Source organism: Gymnoscopelus braueri, assembly GCF_963280865.1.
Source record: "Gymnoscopelus braueri genome assembly, chromosome: 1".
Lineage (NCBI taxonomy): Eukaryota > Metazoa > Chordata > Actinopteri > Myctophiformes > Myctophidae > Gymnoscopelus > Gymnoscopelus braueri.
In genome coordinates, this window is record NC_137603.1 from 43114478 (window position 1) to 43136181 (window position 21704).

General features: G+C 41.7%; 1 protein-coding gene across 1 annotated transcript; it reads left to right on the plus strand.

Annotated features, from left to right (window-relative positions):
- Positions 1-1926: 1926 nt before the first annotated feature.
- On the plus strand, positions 1927-20044 carry LOC308088691 (stereocilin; the record flags this gene model as incomplete). The annotated part of the gene is made up of 29 exons (XM_080433242.1): positions 1927-2005; positions 2887-4026; positions 4942-4966; positions 5361-5919; positions 6148-7053; positions 7247-7309; positions 7773-7898; positions 8367-8533; positions 8614-8800; positions 9027-9145; positions 9227-9359; positions 10383-10565; positions 11252-11290; positions 11386-11562; positions 12009-12158; positions 12678-12736; positions 12822-12945; positions 13256-13338; positions 13420-13555; positions 14347-14555; positions 14989-15079; positions 16141-16312; positions 16565-16734; positions 17042-17197; positions 17311-17453; positions 18260-18408; positions 18516-18613; positions 19546-19693; positions 19914-20044. The coding sequence occupies 29 exons, from the start codon at positions 1927-1929 to the stop codon at positions 20000-20002; spliced, it is 5880 nt and encodes a 1959-aa protein (XP_080289368.1). The 3' UTR covers positions 20003-20044.
- Positions 20045-21704: the final 1660 nt, after the last annotated feature.

The window sequence follows — 21704 nt, forward strand, 5'->3', positions numbered from 1 at the left end:
AAATATGCTCATATAATCACATGTGTCTGCTCACTCATACATAAAATACAAATCAGTATATCAGTTAACATGAGTTTAATGGAATGTTGGATAAAGTAAGAGAATGGGATAGGAATAGATCAGTGGTTCTCAACCTTTTTTTGAGCTCTGGAATACTAGCATATTTCAGTTAAATAATGCCTCGGCTTTATATAATTTGTTCTACATAGTATCGTGCAAGAAATTAAATAAAATCAAGTCATTATTCAATTTCAAGCTTTTTCTCCCACACCGTGCTTATTAATTCAAATATTTTCTTACATTTGATGGACTTATGAAATATCATTTAAACATTTTAATACATTTAAAATTAGTATTTTATTTATGTATTTACATTTTAAAACGTTTTCCCATGGATCACCTGCAGACCTAATTATGCCATGGACCACTAGTAGTCTCATGGACCATTGGTTTAGAAACAGTGGGATGTATAGCAAGTGTTACCAAAGCACTAATCTTAACCCAACACAACAGTGGTCCCCAGGTTGATTCTTAGTCAGGGTGGTGGTCAAAATTGCTCTTCTTGAGTAAAGGCGTGATTATAAAACCCTGAAGTGAACATTTCCCTTAACAATGGGCTAGGGAAATAAACCTTTAAAAGCATCCATCAGGGCTTCCTGCTCAGCCAGTTAGTGGACAGACCATATGCTCCTTGTGAGTGCGGGACCCGAGTTTGCATCAGACTTTCATCTTGTCTGCATTTCTCTCCTCTCTCTGCCATTGGTTTACTGTCTGTCTACCGCGTCTAAACTCTCATGAAATAAAGCATTCAATACAATACAAATAAATGTCTACATTTTGTTTTAAATTAAAATACAATAACTTACACAGGCATATGCCAATTTCGACTGTCAGATACATACCGCTTATATATCATTTGTTAATGTAAATGGAAAATGTTATGTTTAGAGTCATGACTCATGACCTAACCTAATCAAGTGTTCTGTCCAAACCACCATGAATCGTACCATAGGCGTAGGACAGGAGCCAAACACGCAATCAAACCAGTATTGAAATCTCAACAGCATCTTTGTGTGTTGGTTTTCTACAGCTGATATCTCCTGTGTCAGAGAGAGAGAGAGAGAGAGAGGGAGAGGGTGAGGGAGAGAGAGAGAGAGAGAGAGAGAGTGAGTGGAGCGCAGTCTGAGGGGGGATCCAGTTTCTCATTGAATATTCCTGCAGCCAATCGAGCCCTGCTGCACTGAGTGACTGCTGTTCCCTGAAGTATTAATAATACAAGAGGAAGTTATTGTCCTACTGAAGGCCACAGTAATACACAGCTAAAGGAAAGGAGTGTGGGGGGAGCATGTTTCAATCAACCCTCTAGGGTTTCAGGGCCTGCAGACAGCGGTCTGACACTGGGGAGCCTGCTGCTGTGCCCCTGTAAAGAGCTTGATTGTACGGCTGCAGTGACCGAGAGGATAAATGTGTCTGACCAGTGACAGCCTGCAGAGTCTTGCTGTCCCAGCTCAGTGGGTAAGACTACACCCCCGTAGAACCACAGTCACAAAATGACTCCCAGCTGAGAGACAACTCAATAGAGAATTAGTCAGTGGGAGACAGTGGACACGTAGAGAATGGGGGAGATGCCTGGGTGTGATTAATATGATCCAGATTTTCACCTTGCTTGTTATATGACAGCAGTGACCTTCATATTGCTTCATATCGGACCTGCATAGAATAGAAAAACAATAACTATTTTAGAAGAATCCTTAGCATGGCATGACATAACTTATGAACTTAGGGATATATTCTGATCTATACCCTTTAAGATACTGTGTGAGCTCATGCTTTCTGCACACCACTTTTTCCTTTTCTATGCATTATCACAGGAAGTGGTGATCCAACACATGATGGGCAGCCAGATTACTCATGAAATATGAAGCCATGCATCTACATGAACCCCAGAGACATGAGAGCAAGTTCACAAAACAGAGAAAAGTACGCAGAGAGTTACAGAACACAGGTAGGAGGGGGTACTGAAGGAGAGTGAAATGGAGAAAGGAGAGATGGTGAAACAGAGTGATGGTGAAAGAGAGATCGACTGCTGGCGCATGATATCTGCAAGTTAGAGATGTTGACAAAGCCTATAAAGGATATTTAACAAAGTGAATGGGGATTAACAGTTGGTGAGTTCATATTTATTTTTTCTGCATTGCACTGCTATAGTTGTGCTAAAATGTAGTTTATAATTATTATTATTATTTTTAATTGTTTTTTACATAAAATTGTACCCACAACATTAGATGTATCCTTAATTGGTATACTTGTTTAGATCAATCTAGCTGGCAATGAAATACCTATCCATGTCCTAAATTTAAAAGGGGTTTTCTGGGGCACAGCTAATTTTCCATAAGCCCTTCAGTAAAGTATTAGTATTAGTAGTTCATATATCGATAAAATGGATATATAACTAGAAGTATTATTATTCTTTTAATTAACATTGGTTAAACAACTTCACTTGAGAGAAAGTGGTAACGTGATGTAGCCTGTCATTAAGATTTAATATCCTCTCTGCAGTGAGACACCGTACTCCATGTCCACCCCATCACAGAAAATGCTACAACAACTCACATTTGAATACATGGTTGTGTGACATCAGCAAAAAGCTGATTGAAGAGACAGATGTGACATCACTGTGTGCTTGTACTTAATGGTGTGAGAGGAAGATGGCAGAGAAAGGGCAAGGCATGGCAACTCTTAGATTCACAAGCATCATAATTTGGCTAATGTTACTGGGACAAGCATATCCTGAGAGGACAGGTGAGTGCACAACCTAAATTAATGTAAATGCTATATTTTACACAAGCGTGAGTTGAGTTTGTAATATAATGGTCCTATTTTCAGAAGGAAAAAAACAGAGAGATGCCTCTTTCAAGGAGCTGATTTCAAAATGGAAGCAAGGAGGTGAGTGGAATCCTCTGAAGGACTCTCCTGGCCCAGATACAGGCCAAGAACAATATGTCCACCCTTGGTTGAGGAGCATCATGGGGGGTCTTGAGACACTGGGCTTTATGTCAACCAAGAACTTGGGCCTGCCCTCCCTGAACAAGCCTGTGGACAGGCAGCGACTATCAAGCTTCCTCTACAACATCTCCCTTTACCTCCAAGAGATGGGTGCAGAACTAGAGGAGAGACAGACCTCATCTGATGAGGGGCAGCTATGGGAAAAGGTGCTGCAGTCGTTCATCCAGTCTGAAGGGAGTGCTACAATGAGCCAATGGAACGATGGTCACTTTCCACCTAGACCCAGCGTCAGACTCCAAGACTGGTTTTTGTCCTTGAGAGGCAGCCCTCACTGGGACTGGCTACTGGGGCTGTTGCAGAGTCTCATCTCTCTGTCCGAGCGCCAGCCTCAAAAGCCCATTTTGGCTTTGTTATCTCAGAACTGGAGGACAGTAAGTGCTGTGCTGGAGGCAATGATCCAGGCTATGGTCAGTGGAACCTACGGTCAAGCCAGCGCGGGTCTTCAGGGCTTCATTTGTGCACTGAAGGGCCGTAGTGACTGTGCTTTCAATGTCAGCTGGCTACAGCAGCTGCTTCTGTATTTAGAGACCCGCAACTGGAGGCCAGTGGTCAGTCTGCACCCAGTGGGTGAAGGGGGGGACCCAAATAGGGGCTCGCCTGTGTATGGACGAGTAATGCCCTTCAGGTTGCCCCCTGAGGCTATGAGTGAGGGCGGATCTCCTGAAAATACTTCTCTGGGAGACACATGGGGCACAGCGGAGGATTTAGGGTCCATGCAATCTTTACTCTTGCAAGCACTGTCACGCACAGGCGGGGAGAGGGCAGGTCACATAGCAGAGAAAAATCCTGAACTTATGCAACGGTTGGATGGTCTAAGGAATGGTCTCCTGCACAGGGTGGGTAGTTCTGTCTACAGTAACTTGAGGAAGAAAGTATCACGGGTTACCATGGCACTGCTTGATGATGCAAGCAGCTATGTGGATGTGCCACACCCCAGCCCACAGGGAAAATGCTCATTGGGTGAGTACGTGGTCCACTTGGCCTTCAAATTATAATATCACAAACAATTGAATGAAGGCCCACTTACCATTAAACATTAACATTAAATGCTCTATGAAAAAAGGTAGCAATGTTGTTTAAGTAGGCCAATCCCTGCATGTATTTTCTGTTCAGTTTGACTTATTCATGAATACAATCTAACTATCAAGTTATTTAAGAAAGACACTACTACACTCGTGTTAAAGTAGAACTGACATTTCAAACAAATGTATCTAACATTTACGAAAGAGTTCAGAATATTTAATGAAAGTACGATGGAAAAGTGCCAACAATACAATAATTTTGACAGAGCTCAGAACAATCCAAGACAGTGCACAACACTTGAATGCTTTACATCTAAAGATTGTTATATGAGTTTTACTATATTTAAAACTTTATTAACTGTTGCTGCCTGTCTTGGCCAGGCCTCCCCCGAAAAAAAAGACTTTTAATCTCAATAGGTGTTTCTCTCCTTTTTAAAGAGCTATGAAATATAAAAATAAAGGACAAATCAGAGCTAATTTCACAAAACAAATCACAAAATCTCCATTTTGTCATCAGTATGAATCTAAAGCATTAGAAACTTTTCTAAATAGCGGGATTATTGCTGGTCACTTAAACATGCAAACAATAAAGATACTGTGACTGACACTGCTTTAAAATCATTATGTCTGTGTCATTGAGAGGATCTGTCTTACCCTGAATCCCTTGGCTCGGTTAATCTCTTTACCCTTTCATTGATGCCAGTAACACTATATCCTGGGCATTGTTAGCTGTGGTATGCTGTTACAGTACAACCATAACTGTATGCTAGGGCATCCAGTTGCGTTCACAATTCCGTACTTTTATTCCTCTGTGATTTTCTGTTAATATTTTCCCTCATTTGTCTTTCTAAAGGTAACCTCAGACAGCTTATATTATGGTAAGATATCCACGTTTACACACACACACACACACGCACACGCACGCACGCACGCACACACACACACACACACACACACACACACACACACACACACACACACACACACACACACACACACACACACACACACACACACACACACACACACACACACACACACACACACACACACACACAGTCACACAGTCACACAGTCACACACACACACCCCCACACACACACACACACACACACACACACACACACACACACACACACACACACACACACACACACACACACACACACACACACACACACACACACACACACACACACACACACAGAAGGATAGTTATAAAAAAGTCATATGATCTCCATCTTATTGTCTTATTTGTCCATACATATTTAGGGGCATCAGACATAATGTAACATGGAACACCCAGGCTTTAGGCTTCACCTCCCAGGGTCTCCCCACCGCTCCTCCATTCCTGCTGTCCTGCACATCCACTGGGGATGATGGAGTAAGGTCCAGATCACCACGTCCAGCGCCGGCATCCCACCAAACCTCTGAGAACCCCCGTCCCAATCCTCGCCACTCCCGTTTCAAGCAGCGAAGGACAGAGGGCGGAGGTGGGGGTACAGACCACCAGGAAGACATGGAATCATCCTCCCCCTCAATAGAGATCCTGGAGGCAGCGTGTAATTCTACTATTCCAGGTTTGACAGGAGTCTCCAACTTCACAGTGTTTCTGTACTGCAACCTGTATGAAGTGGATAATGGGTCAGAGAGCCCTTCAGTGGTTCAGATGGACCTTGACCTACAAGCCTCCTGTTCTGATGCTGCCTGGTACCTGTCTGCTGCCGAGGAGGACTTCATGTGGGTTCATGTTTGTAGTGAGTTCTTGCCCCATGAGTTCAACAACACAGTGTGTGCCAATTCCTCTTTCTGGCTGCAGAGAGCCCACCAGGTGAGATTCATTTGATTATGTTTAAATACAAATATTTAGCAATACCATGACAAAACTATCTAAATTCACAAGCACCACAAATAATGTTCACTAAAAGGTTTTGGTTATTGGTATATATATACAGTATGTAATGTCAAAGCAAGTGTATGCAATATTCTGTATTTGATATTGGCTTTCATTCAATTTATTCTTTATCAGTGCCATAAATGCTAACTTAAATCTTTGCAGGCTGCATTGACGAAGGACTATCATTATTTAAACCAATCCAGCATAGACGACTTGTGTGTGCAACTATCACCGGAGACAGTAGAGCCTGGAGGGAGTCCAGGCCCTGATGAGAACTGTTTGGCTCAGCTGGGCAGCAGATCCCTCAGTGCCCGGGATTTCAGACGATGCTTCCTGCCCAACAACTCGGCCATGATTTCGGCACTGTGTGGTGGGGATTCCCCGGAATCTCACCACATCGTCCCAGGGGGAAGCTGGGCGGCGGAGTACTGCTCAAAGGTACACAACTCCTCCCGTGGCAACATCACTGAGGACATCTGTCTCTACAGGAAGTGGGATATTCAGCATTTTACCAACACCACCCTCCTGGAGCACTGTAGGCAGACACCTGGACTGAGAGAGTACGTTTGTCACAACGACAGCGTCTCACTCTATCGCCAGCAGTTAATACCTATATCGCATCTTTATGTCTTCTGTGCTTATATGGAAGCAGAGCTGGAGAGCAGGAAGTGCTTCCTGCAGAGATTCTTTGACATACTCCCAGCACCGTATGACTTTGACACATCACAGCTGTGCGTAGAGCCGGGCCCGCTACTGATGGATGCTGTGGAGAAGCTCAGTGCGTGTGAGGTTGAGGATGCTGAGAATGGTGGGTTTTTAGCTGCCTTGGGTTACCTGTTGCGAGTGCTGGACTTCATGGTGGGACTTTCTGCAGGCCTGGAGGAGGGGGAAGGAGAGGCGAGGCTAGGTTTGAGCCAGGCCATACTCCTCTCCGGTCTCCTTGACAATACCTCGTTCTGGACCACTCTGCAGCCTGCGGCCCCGCTGAGCGTGCTTCACACTGTGGGGATGTTCCTGCGCAGGGAGCAGAACCACACTGTCAAAGAGGATCTACTAAGCTGCTTCAGTGTAAGACAGACGCACGCACGCACGCACGCACGCACGCACGCACGCACGCACGCACGCACGCACGCACGCACGCACGCACGCACGCACGCACGCACGCACGCACGCACGCACACTTACTCACTCACTCACTCACTCACTCACTCACTCACTCACTCACAATGAGTAAATAAAATGTTTCCACTATCACCATCAGCCTGTTCTGTGGGACCTCATTCAGCAAGAAGACAACTCATCTGCCCTCAGAGTTCTGATGCAGGTATTTGACCATAAAGCTCCATTAGTATCCACACATCTGTGTTACAGATATCAGCTGCCTTTGGAGTTAGAGGAATAATTTTTTATTTTTTTTGGGCGGTGAAACCGCCCCTATAAGTGAGATTTGGAAAAATGTACAAATATCTTGGGCAGTGAAACCGCCCCTAAAAGTGAGGTTTGGAAATTTGTACAATTATCCTGCGCTGTGATTGGCCAATCACAATCTATTCAGGACTGTGATTGGCCAGTGTCACATGACACATGTGCATAGCCCTATATAAGCAACCATAACTTAAAAAAAACCATAAATTGTTTTTTTTAAAGTTATGGTCTTGTCCATCATAAATAGTGTTTCAATAAATGTATTTATCTTTTGTACATGATTGATCGACTCCATTCAGTATTGTGATTAGCTAGCAAGACACCGCCCACTTCACACAGGGTGTGATTTTTTATCTCAACAGGAGTATCTCCAAATGCCAAGAGAGAGAATTCGCACTCTTGTGATGTCTGCTGAAAAGGATGCTGTTAAGCGGTTTCTGTCTCACATGCATCAAAGTTGGGACCAATTACACGTTGAAACCACCCAGGTTAGCTTGAAAGATGATTCACATACCCTGGCAGTAGGGCTGGGTGATGTGACTTCAAATCAATATCACAATTATTTCAAGCATAATTGCCTCGATTACGATGAATGAAAAAATATATATATTTGAAGATCTCCAAGTTTGCACAAGCTTGTCAATCGGATATTTTCACAATTTTTGTATGCTACCATTGTAAAAAGAAGTATAATACAGGTTTAAGTGGTTAATCAGACTATTCTGTTTAGTGGATTAAAATCAAAACCTTGTTCTCGATTATTCGGTTATAAGTCGATTGGTATTGGTTTTGATTTTTTTTCCTTTAATTGCCCAGCCATACCAGCAACATTTAAATATTATTGAAACTACAGTACAAACCCGTTACTAGGCCGATAATATAGCTCTTGTATGCCATGGTCCTTGTTAAGTGCTTGAATGCTCCATTTGTGTCCTCTCTGTTATTTTCTCTCCCAGGCCTCTCAAAAAGAGTTACAAGCCATGGAAACAATGACAGCAGCCTTCATTCAAAAGTTCCCTCGTGTTACCCCAGAACTTTTTGTGGATCTATCTCAGTTCATTCCCTTCATGTCCGTCTCTGACATCATGAGCTTCCCAGCATCCCTCATGGTCAATGATAGTGTGTGAGTTGCCTAAAATGTCAATTTGTATTCTGACAGATTTGAAGATGCTGTTGCTAATACATTCTACATTGTGCTCGAAGGTTGCTGGCCATTCGTGACCATAGTTCGGAGATGAAGTCCCCACAGAAACAGGCTTTTCTAAATAGACTTCTCCAGTCAAATATGGTTGGTGATGTCTCTACATGGCCTCCATACTTTCTCAGTTCCATCCTCCCACTACTCCCATACCTACCAGTCAGTTATTTTCATCAGCTGACACCACAACAGGTAAGAGACATCTCTGCTTATGAAATTCTCCCGATGTTAAAGTCACAATTCATTAATTCATTAAGATAATCAGCAGCAAGTCTGCCTTCTCAGGAACTTTCATCCTGGCTTCCCTATTTTGGATATGTCATTGTAGGTGGAGACTTCAAACTTCAAAAATATAGTCGCTGGGTATCTAATATAAAAAATAACACAAATATAAAGTATTGTATTCTATCTCCCTTAGCTTAGTCCTCTTGTGGAGTTGTTGGGCAACATCAGTGTTGATGGCACAAGGGGACGCCATGTGCTCCGGACCCTGTTCAATGGCAAGAAGAAGAATCTCACTGGCGATAGCATACTGAGGTATAGGTCCTTGAAACTTGACACTCTACTCCAGCTTTATTCCCATGAATATGAAATAAATAGAAATAATTTACGTTGCAGGTTAGGAGTTCTTCTGTGTTACCTAGATGCAGAAGATCTATGGCCATTTCTCCAGGCATCACCTGTGTCCTCTGCTCTCTGGCAGCAACTGGCTCAATGCATGTCTGATGGACTCATCAGTCCCAGTGGCAGGGTAAGGACCACAATGCGGCACAAACCCTTACTGACATTTCTTGCATAACACATTTGCTCCTTACAACATCCAACACCCGTTCTGCCCACCATATCATCTATTGAAAGTTCTAGAACCCGTCCGATTATCAGGTTAGCAGATATATCAGGCATTATTTTACTTTCTTTTTTCCAACATCGATATCGTCAATTATCGTCGATGTTTCTGGATGTTTTTACATTTTAAAAAAATTTGGAGATCTACAAGCTCATGTTTGTGAAGTGGGTAATTAAAATAAAGCTTATTTTATATTATACTGTACTTATTTGCTTGTTCATTGTATAAGTAAGTTATGTTGTTTTTTTTCTTTTGAAGTTATGAAATCTAGGTTTTTCAAATTGATGAAAAATAAATACATCTTTTAACAAAACAATGGTCAAAACATTGACAAAATCGAGATCAACATCAGACCCAAAAATCTGGCATCGGTCGGCCTCTAGAAAGTTTCAAAATGAAATACCAGGGACTGGATCGACTTGCAAAAGACATAACCTAATGGTTGACCCATGCTCGTTTTTATGTAATTTTTGTTGCTGTTTTTTTATAATGCTGTGTGTATGCTACTCTTGTCTTGTTGCATTGCCCGCTTGTATCTGCTGTTTAATTTTAACATTTTTATATAGCTTGAATGTGTTTGTTCTTTAGCCCCTACCTCCTTTCCCTCAAGAGGCCTTGCCTTTTTCCAGGCCGTAATTGTTAAAAGGAATTTGTCCTTAATGACTTTCCTGGTTAAATAAACTTTAAAGGTTAAATTGATATTAATATTAATATTAATATTAATATTAATATTAATATTAATATTAATATTAATATTAATATTAATATTAATAATAATAAATAAATTTAGAATGGTACCGTAATGTACAATCTTCATGAATGATATTTTTGCTCAAATATGCTTTTCTGTTGTACATTTTGTTTAATGATAAAGCAAATATTTTTAGATGTGAGGGGCTAACCCTTTGAACTGTGTTTTGTACTCAGATGTCCTCTTGGTTGATACCAGCAGTTCAGACCATGAATGTCAGCAGCCTCTCCCCTGCAGAATTATCTTCTCTAAGTGGTCTGCTGCCCCAGCTAGGAGCATCCTTCTTGCTGTCACTTCCCTCACAGCAGCTTCTGGAACTCCTCACACAACCAGGATTACCTAGTTATTCCACAGCACAGGTCAGCAGGAATTCTGATAAAAAGTGATAAACCTTAAAGTATTTTTCTTCTTATATGTTGGTTATTTGCCATTCTTGTCTTGTTAAGTGTTAATCTGAAACCACAGATTAGGTGGTTCGGGCATCTAGTACGGATGCCTCCCGAGCGTCTCCCTAGGGAGGTCCTTGCTGCACGTCCCACTGGGAGGAGACCCCCTGGCAGACCAAGGACCAGATGGGGGGATTATATCTCCACACTGGCCTTGGAACGCCTCAGGATAGTGGCTAATGTTACTCGTGAAAGGGAAGTCTGGAGCTCTCTGCTGAAACTGTTTTCCCCGCGGCCCGACTCTGGATAATCGGTTGAAGATGGATGGATGGAACCACTGTTCTTCCCAATTAGAGTATTGATTTATTGCGTTGGCATTTTTTGCTGCCGATCACTGCCATGTCTGAAAATGTATTTAAAATACCTTTGATACACTTGAAAACCCCCAGATTTTATTTAAAAAAGATTATGATATTATCTTCACCGTATACTATAGACTGATAATTGCTTTGTGGCAACCAAATCATGTCAGATGTTCTGCTTTAACTCCTATCCAGAGAAAATGAGATTTGTACTCTAACTTGTAACTTGTACTTGTACTTGTATCTTGAAGACTATAAGAACTTTTGCAACAGCTTTTTGTTTTGTTTCTTCTTCAGGCTTTTCAATTATTATCCAAGATCTCAGAAGAAACCAATGTAAGTACTATAGATCTGTTCAACTGTTTTAGCTGATTTTCGGCCAAATATTTTGTAACTGGGCTGTGTTTCTTTGGTGACTCACTCCCTGCTAGCTTACCATGGGAACACTGTGCAGGCTGAAGCCGTTACACCCTGGTCTCTCCCCTGCGGTGCTGAGAAACCTCCACTGGACTGAGACCAGTGGAAAGGCCCTCTGCCAGTGCTGGAGAGACCTACTGACTGAACTAAGGCCTGGCCAAAGAGCTATGCTTTACACTGCACTGCAGGAGGTGAAGGGGCTCTTGTCTTTCTTTCAGTAGATCACTTTCTGCTCTCACTGTCTACAGTTAATAACTTGCAGTGACTCTCACTTATCGTTGTCACCACATCTTTACTGGAGGACAATGGGGGGGTATAGATGTTGGTTGGCAATAGATACCACTTAAACACAGCCTCCTTTCACATGCAAATACAGATCATATTACTAGACTTAAAGACCTTGCTTGGTAAATACTACCACTACTATTACTACGAACTACTACTACTACTAATATCAATAAAACAATTCCTGTAAAGAGAGGATAGATAATTGTGGGCATGGTTAACTATTGAAAATTAATCCAATAGTAAGTTTTATCCATCTGATCCATGACTGTGAAACATGCATTTATGCCTGTCTTACAGGAAATGGCTATGTAGGATTCATTTATTTTTGCTCTCTGTTGCGCATCCACAGGTTCTTGACAGAGACGTGAAGGACATCAGTCTGCAGCTACAGTGTCTCCTCCCTTTTGTCCCCCTGAGGAAGCTAACCGAAGACGTGAATGGGAATACAATCCTCAGACACATCAGCTTGTATAGACACATGCCCTGGTCTCATCAACAGGTTCACTGTTTGTTCCAACATGCTCTTGTGTGACTTACAGCACTTGATTGACACACCAATCTGACTCCAACAGACATGGTGCTAGCTTGGATCCAGGCTCCAATTAATCTGCAACTCATTGGCTATGCTTCAGCTAAGCCATTCAGGATATTAATACTCCATAGGCTTCAACTGCCATCAAGCTAATTAGTTTGGATGTAGTACAATAGTCTGGAGCAGGTGGTATAAATTATTAATGGCTACTTTAAAGAGATTTTGTCACAGCCAGCAGTGCATTAGACTGCTTTCATCACCTGTTCCCTGCCTACGTCCTGGGCCAAATTAATCTAGTATATACTGAAGCATAACAACAACTCTTCCAGCTAGTTTGAAATATATTATGAGACAGATCCCCCCCCTGCCATTCAAGATTATATTTAAAAGCTAAACATGTATTATTGTTGTTGGATGGGAAAGAAAGTGAAAAAAAAGAAAGAAAATAACAACAAAAAAAATCTAATCTTTTTTCTGTCTGACTAGGCTCAGCTTCTGTTCAATAAGATCCAAGGATTTAGAAACACTACCAGAGCAGCTGTTGAGTAAGTTGAAATACTGATCCCAGCGATGAAGTCCTCATTTTGTGGTCATACTGTCCAACAACTACAATGTTTAATATATTTGAAGGAATTTGGGCCATATTGCTGGTGGAATGAGTTGTGACTATTTGCGGCTCTGGACCAATGAATCTGATTTCCCAGGATTGCTTCAGTTTGTCAGTCAACAGCCTGGAGGTGTGAGACCTGCTCTGGTGAGAAATTTCAGATAACGCCACCTACCTCAATCACGCTTTTAGAACAGCAATTGATCATTAACGACGTAAGCCCTATTTTCTAAAAAAAATTATAACTTTTCAAAAACAATTACAAAATGGCCGATGCTACAATTTTTACAAACCATTTTTCAAAAAGTGTCAAAATCAGGGTTAAAGTGGTTAAGTTGTTTTATTAATTTAGTGTCAGGGTTATATTCCAAGATAATTGATTTACCGAGAATGTATCAATATATTGAGAATTAACGTATCTGTTTGAATTTAACATTTGTTTTGTCTTTGTTGCTAGCGAAAATGTATTGTGGAAGAACTGAGCAACAGACCAGATATAGACCTTGGCGTTCTGAACTCATGGTTTGCGACAAGATTACCGTAAGCACCTTATTACTGTATTATATACATTTTCTTTGTGAATGTTTGTATCCATATATTAATACTTCTATTCTGTTCCAGAGCAAGGATGATAGAGAATCTATCCAATACATCTCTCAGAGCCGTTTTGGATCACATCCTTGGACACTTTGCTGATTTCCTGAAACTGCCACGTTATAGACAGGCGACTTTAGCAGAGAAGACCATTACTGTGCTGGTAATTAAAATAAACAAGTCATATCATTATATTACATACAGTGCATTTGCAACATAATACAATTGATGTTTTTAAGAGGCTAATTAGATAACATGAGAAGTCACCGAAATGTGAAGGAAATGTTGATCACACAAGCAATGGGACTTATGCCAGTCCCTTTGAAGAAGTGTTACATTTAATTCATGTTCATAAAATAACAATATTAGATTAGACACGCACGCACGCACGCACGCACGCACGCACGCACGCACGCACGCACGCACGCACGCACGCACGCACACACACTGATACACTTGACGCCATGGCCATCAACCTCTTTATCAGATAGACAGATGTCTGTGCACAATGATACGAGACACATGTTCTTCTGTTCTGTTCTTTTCCATGTCTCATATTCTCTAGTCACGTCATGTGTCCAGTACTTATTATATTCTCTATAAACTTCAGAACTTGTCATGTGATACTGCCTGGCGTCATCTTGTTCTCTGAGCTCGCCACTCAACTGAACCATCATTCACCACCCTTAGTTAAAGGGAGAGTCTTAGGACCACATGGAGGGTCAACTAAATTCTCGCACACACATTACATTACACACACACACACACACACACACACACACACACACACACACACACACACACACACACACACACACACACACACACACACACACACACACACACACACACACACACACACATTGTGTGTAATTTGAGATGATTCATGTCTTACTCATCTGCTATTATAGAAGTGGTGTCTTATCATTCTTATGTGTCTCCCATCTTCTATAGGGCCCTTCACAGGCTGTGGCTGAAGGGAAGATAGACAGTGCCACTCTTGAACTCCTCGGGCCCTTGCTCCCTTTTTTGGACCATGATAGTTTGGCCCTGGTGGACAGAAGTGCCCTGGTACTGCGGCTTGATGAGATGAGAAGCTACTGTCTACCTCGCAAGGCTCTGAAAGATATTGGTGTCCTTATTACTAAGAGGGAGTTGATGGGGTAAATGAAGCCTATCTGTTGTGGTTATGGAATATATGTAATATCACACCTGGGTCAAGAATATCTGAAGACTAAACTGAAAACTAAAATATATGACAAGCTTTGTGTCTATGTTTGAGTTTTCAAGAAAACATTTAGCCTCTGTGCAGTAAGTTACTGAATAATGCAACAATGTCATGACTCATGAGTGAAAAAGCCCAGAAGGCAAGTGAGATCGGAGGCAGCAAATTCTGGAGGTCAACTGTTCATGAACTTGCATCAAGGTTTTGAGAAATGCTAATTCTCTACCAGAATTAAATATCTATATTCATGGTTTGAAAATGTTAGGCAGGAATGATATTCACTATACAGTGTGAGAAATGCTTGATTTGTCATTGCACGTTGCATGCATGTTGTAAAAGAAGACTAATGCTTGTGTTTGTATGTTTGGCAGGGAGCCATCAAAATGGGATGCTGGAAATGTAGAACATTTGGGTAGACTAGTGTTTAGTCTCTCGCCAAAGCAAATCAACTCTATTCCACTGGTGAGTGCATGAATGCATGGTTGCCATTTTTAAGTGTATTTCTGTGAACACAATGGGTTCCCATTCAGCTCATGTGATGTGTCACACCTGCTGTGACTGTGGGGGTGGCACAAAGACAATTGGGGTACTGCATTAACTGCATTATAAAGAAAAAAATCACACCCAGTGTGAAGTGGGCGGTGTGGTCACAGTGGTCATCACAGTGATGGAAGTTCACTTAAAGAAAAGTAATATTGTGGACCAACCATTGTACACCCCATAAATGTTTTTTTTAAGTGCATAGTCCTATTTATAGGGCTATGCACATGTGTCATGTTTCACTAGCCAATCACAGTCCTGAATAGACTGTGATTGGCCAATCACGGTGCAGGGTTAGGGGTGTACACTGGTGGCCAATCACAGCGCAGGGTTGGGGGGGTGCAATGGGTGTCGATGTCCAAACCTCACATATAGGGGCGGTTTCACCGCCCAAAAATCACACCCAGTGGGCGGTGTGGTCACAGTGGTCATCACAGTGATGGAAGTTCACTTAAAGAAAAGTAATATTGTGGACCAACCATTGTACACCCCTAACTTAAAAAAAAAACATACATGTGTTTTGTTTAAGTGCATAGTCCTATTTATAGGGCTATGCACATGTGTCATGTGTTTCACTAGCCAATCACAGTCCTGAATAGAGTCAGCGGTGGCCAATCACGGTGCAGGGTTAGGGGGGTACAATGGTGGCCAATCACAGCGCAGGGTTGGGGGGGTACAATGGGTGGGGGGGGGTACAATGGTGGCCAATCACAGTGCAGCGAATGTCGATGTCCAAACCTCACTTATAGGGGCGGTTTCACCGCCCAAAAACGGTGTGCATCACATGACCTGATGAAGATCCACGACAGAATCGAAAGAGGTTTTTGTACCTACTCTGGTGTGCGGGCTCTACCCTCTTTGAACTGAAACCTCTTTAGCCCAGCACCCACCAGTCGATGTGCGTTTTTTAATTGGATTTAATTTATATGACATTACTGGTTTGTAGCATACAATCTTATGGATTGTTTTTTCTTCCTGATTAGTCAGTGTTGAGTAAAGACACAGTGGAACAGGTCCTGTTCGGCAAAAACCACTGGGAAGATACTGATGTGGGCAAAGTCTGCATAACCCAGTGTATGGACCAACAGAACCAGAGAGAGATGACTCAGAACTTTCTTCGAGGGATTGTCAGAGCACGCAACAGAAGAGCTAAAGGTTTTCCCCCTGATGCATAATGTAGCATATTAAACAATTATTTTGACACCTACTGTTGTTATTACTATTGCTATTACTATCACTCCAGATTCACTGTAATTCAATAACCATTAATTAACTTTTATAGCCTAGCTTGATTGTTTTGGCACTTGTTCACTCCTGAAGTCACACCCAATGGTAGCATGGTGAGATGCTCCGCAATTAATTGTTACATCTATTGTTCCATTGTTACATCACTTTTCCTTTGTGTAGTTCCAGTGCCAAGCTGTGCGGACATTAGAGGGACATTCCCTTCAGCTTGGACGTCCCTGCAGCTGAACCGCATGTCACTGGCAGATCTGAAACAGTGTGTGGAAGTTGTCGGTCAGGACGGCTCACTGAGCTCTGACCAGCGCAGAACCCTGTGGTTAAAGATCAGACAGGTCAGTGCTGTTAAACCTGATTTATACTTCATCGTACAACGAAGTACAAATTGTATAAGTTAAGCATTACAGCTCATTGCCTTTCCTGTCTGCAAGATCATTTTAAAAGGTATGGGAATCAATCACTGCAGTGCTTCTCTGCATGATCTTCATACTGTTTCATTTTCAGTACATTGTTCGCTGTTAATTTCAGTAGAAATGCCTCAGCGTCACAGAACAGCTGACCAGTTGCATGAATGAAAAATGTAATGTATAGCCATCAACACAAGACACTATGGTTGAAGTATGATCTGGATGTTCTTACCAGGCCTACAGTCCAGTGAGACTCTTGAGACCAGAGCAGGTGCTGTCTCTGGGTTGTGTGGTGACTGAGATGGGGGAGAGGGAACTGCAGGACACTGATCTCACTGATCTTGGAGTACTGGAGCAACTGGGGACACTGACAGAATGGAGCCCTAAAAAAGTGAAATTTTGACCCAGACATAGAACTTGAATTCAATAAGAGCATCTAAACGTATGGCTTATATTATTGATGATATAGCCTGTGGTATGTGTAAGCTGTAAGTGTCGTTACAGATGAGAGCAGCAGTTCTAGGCCTGAAGCGGAGGCGAAAGCTGAAAGTTGAGCAGTTATCTGCAGTAGAGCTTGCAACTCTTGGCCACCTGATCTGCGGTTTGTATCCCGCCGAGATCAGCAGATTAAATCCCTACAATTTGAGGTCAGTCAAATTCTTCATATGCAGTCTTTCTGTTGTTGTTGCTGTTGTTGTTGTTGTGTTTTTACTTAACCACATGTATGATGTACCCCAACATTCCTATTCTGGGGCAAACATTTGGTGGAAATAGCAGATCTACAAGCTCACACATACTGTGCACAAGTGAACATAGTTTAACTCCTTGAACACCTTGATAGTAGAATCCTGTGTCCCCGGCCCCGCCCCCTCCTCAATTTTCTCTGTAAATATACCCTATTATTCTACTGAACGTTATTCCAATATGTTTTGTGGTATATTTGTATTGTATTGTATTGTCTGTATTATATGTATTATTACCGATGAATTGAATACAAAGGACCACAATTGAAACAAGCCCCTGGGGCTTTTTGTGTTATCCTTTTAGCATTACCTTTGACTGTACTACCTGTTAATAATAAAACAAGAGCTCGTACAAATAATTGACAACAAGTAGGCAAGGCTAAGAGGAAGGGTCAGGGTAGTGTTTCCATACGTACGTATACGTATATAGTGTATACTGATAGAACACACCACTGGTATGGATAGCCTGCACATGATTGCTACTGTACTGTATACTCCACTCCTCTGCATTAGTAATAGTAACATTTAGCAGGCAGGTTCTAATTTAATACTTTTTGAATGTCCTTAAGACAGAACTCTCAGATTAAATCTCAGGCAGGTCAGTGGTGTTAAACCCGATTTATTCTTCACCATACGATGAAGTACAAATTGTATATGTGTAGGTGATCAAAGCTATTAAATATTAAAATGCCTGAACCTATCATTTACAGTATTGCGGCTCTATTCCTACGGGAGATAGCCTTGCCCTGTACAGAACAGCAGATGGAGGCGTTGGCAAGTCGTCTGTCCAACCCAGATGCCTTTGGTCCAGTCAGTGCCTGGGGACCAGAAGTATTCACTGAGATTGGTACCTTGGCAGGTATTATAGAGCACTGGGCGCATTCTTTTGAGATTTGATTTGGGAAACATTCATGTATATTTGATCATGCAATCAATGCACTCATCATATTGTCTTTTTCTGTCCAGTGGGTCTTGAGGACATGGTTCTGTCAGCTCTGGTACAAGAGCAAATGGAGGGAATCACACCTGAAACTATTGCCTTAATTCCTCCAGAAAAGATGGCTGTGAGTTTATACGGTGTGGCTCTGCGGGAGTGTAGCCGTTAGAAGCCACAGAATGACCTCCATTTCCCCCCGCATATGTTTTTTTTTTTTACTTTTTGAAATATTTACTTTAATTTTATGATGGAAATCAAAGTGGCTCTGAACCTTGCCCAAATTTGGAGTCATACTGTACTTCATAGATACAGTATGCCATAGACGACTGACTTCACAGGCTGTTCACATGAAGTCTGACACCCACACTGGAGCCACACCATTTCCATATGGATCCCGAGATCCACCTGATTTGGGGTTTTTTTCCGTCACTAATGTTATCTCACTTAATGTGCAGTTAGCCACATAGCAAAATCCTTACTGTTGTATTAACCCTGAGAGTGTAAAGATAGGATTCAGCTGTGTATTGTTTCTGCATTTCTACCCCATCGTCTGCCCAATTTAGTTGTTTCCAAATCCTATACTGTGGTCCCTGTCACTGCCTGGGGGGACGTCCATGTGCCTCCCCCAATACATATGGATTTGCCAGCTGCAGGGAGAGCAAAACGCACATGGTCTCCTCCAGGTCCCTTCCCTGCCGAACAGCAACACCGACCAACTAGCAGAGGTCACTAGAGCAGCAAGGACATGATCCCTGATTGGCTTCCCATCAGTGGACACAGCCAGGAACACAGCCAGTTGTGTTTCACTAGACTAGAGCGCCTGGCCAAGCCGGAGGCACCGTTGCTCCTTGCTCGGCACTGAATCTGGTTCTCTGCAGTGGTGGTATTTTACTTTTGTGACACCCAGATGCCCCCAAGATTTTGCAGTGCATATGATTTTTTTCCTTTTGTTTTACTAGTCATGATTAGCACGACTCAATTATACATAAGAGTACGTAAAGTAGGCTACTTTATGTGTGCCTCATGTATTATTGAGTATTTGTGTAATGTGTTTGCCAGGTGGTGTTCAGTGCAACTCAGTTGTCTTGGCTAAGTGTGGAGCAGGCCTGGGCAATTACTGAGGAGCAGTGGGCAGAACTGGACCGGGGACAGAGACTCGCTCTTACCCAAGCTCAATATGAAGGAGACATCCTACATGAGTATAGAGGTGGGCTTTAACCACTTTCAACCTGGCATCCAATTGTTCATGACAACTACCACCCACCCCACCCCTATATATATATATATATATATATATATATATATATATATATATATATATATATATATATATATATATTGCAATCAGTTTGATATGTTATGTTTTTAAGCTATCATTTATAAAGACATGTTGAAGATATTCATGTTCTGTTCATCTACTTTCACAGGAAGGAACTTTGCTCCAGTTGCCTTGAACACAAACCGCCTCACTATATGCTTATTGGCCCTGTGCCTTATGTCATGGCAACTATTTTAAAATGCACAAACTCATTTGTATTTATTGTCCTTTGACCTCCAAATGGCATGACACACATTTGTACTTAAAATAAAGATTTTGAAATGTGTTACGTAACGTATGTGTGATGTCTTAGATCCACTCCTTGTCGTGCTCTCCAAATGCATATTTGTTAATCCGACGTATTTTTGCACAGCACCATTAAACTAAATTGATATAAACTGCTATGCATATTTGTGGCATAATGTAGATAGTTTTATAAAGCTGAAGAAATGATTATGCTTTGACTTCCTAACAAATAATCCTTTTGTGTTTCAAAAAAGTTCAAATGTTCTGTCTACTTTACCTTTTAACTGAGACTGATTTACAGTAGCTATGTCAGACATTTTCAAATGAACTGCGACAGAACATAGGCTACTGTAAGCTTGCCACATCATGATCGTTGAATATACAGTCAGTAATTCACCAGCAAATCTCAATATTTCTCAGTGTTTCTTGTGCAGGTGTATTTTTGAGTTCAACTTTGTACTTTTGCTGAAGTACATGCTTTGTACTTTTGTACTTTTGCTGAAGTACATTTCTAATGCGGGACTTCCACTTGTAACAGAGTATATCTACATTACAGTATTGATATTTTTACTGAAGTAAAAAATGTGACTACTACTTCTTCCATCACTGTTCCTAGAGAACAATTGCGGGGGTTGAACAGTTTCCGCTATCTGACCTTGGCAATTTTGTGACAATAGATGGCGCTGTTGCAACGTCTGATGGTATAAATAACTGGAGTCAACCAGGATGACAATGGATCCCATAGTCCAGATGGATAGTTGCTCGAGCTGTGATTCGCTAGTTGGTTGTCACTGGTAACTGCTGTCGATTGACAAACAGCAGTTTTTAATAGAGAAACATGACATGTCAATTATTTGATTGTGTGAAATAAATAACGCTGATGAAACCAGGGAGGGGGGGGGGGGTCACTGAGATTTTTACAGTGGTGGAAAGTAACTAAGTACAAGTACTCTTAGTACATTTTTTTTTAAACTTTCAGCTCCAATTTTTACATTTTGCATCACTTTTACTTCTACTCCACTACATCTCAGAGGCAAATATTGTACTTTTTACTCCATTACAATTATTTGACAACTTAAGTTACTGATACAGATATAAATTATTATATTATAAAACATACATTAGCCTCTTTGGCCCTATTTTATACATAGGTGACTAAATAGCTGATCTACAAGCTCACAACACGTAGCATCGCTTGTAGATCTGCTATTTTCAAACATTTTAGTACTTTTACTTTTGGTACTTTTAAGTATATTTTAATGCCAATTACTTTTGTACTTTTACTCAAGTAAGATTTTGAACACAGGCCTTTTACTTGAAACAGAGTATTTCAACCTTGCAGTATTGATACTTTTACTTAAGTAAAATATCTGAGTACTTCTTCCACCACTGTTAAAGATTCCAATGAAACTGGTATGTAACGTAAACTCATAGAGCTCAAAACAGCGGTTGCCGTGACAACCCAACCACCCAATCCCGGTGCGATTGTCTCTCTGCGGTATGGGATCTAAAGACAGGAGGCGTGCTCCTACGTCTGCACTGGCATAGAGACACACGGCCGGAAGCGGAAGGCCTACAAATCCACGCCCACTTTTGACACTCGGGGTCCGTTAGAAAGATGAACTGCAGCTCTCAATGCAATCTCTATGAGAGG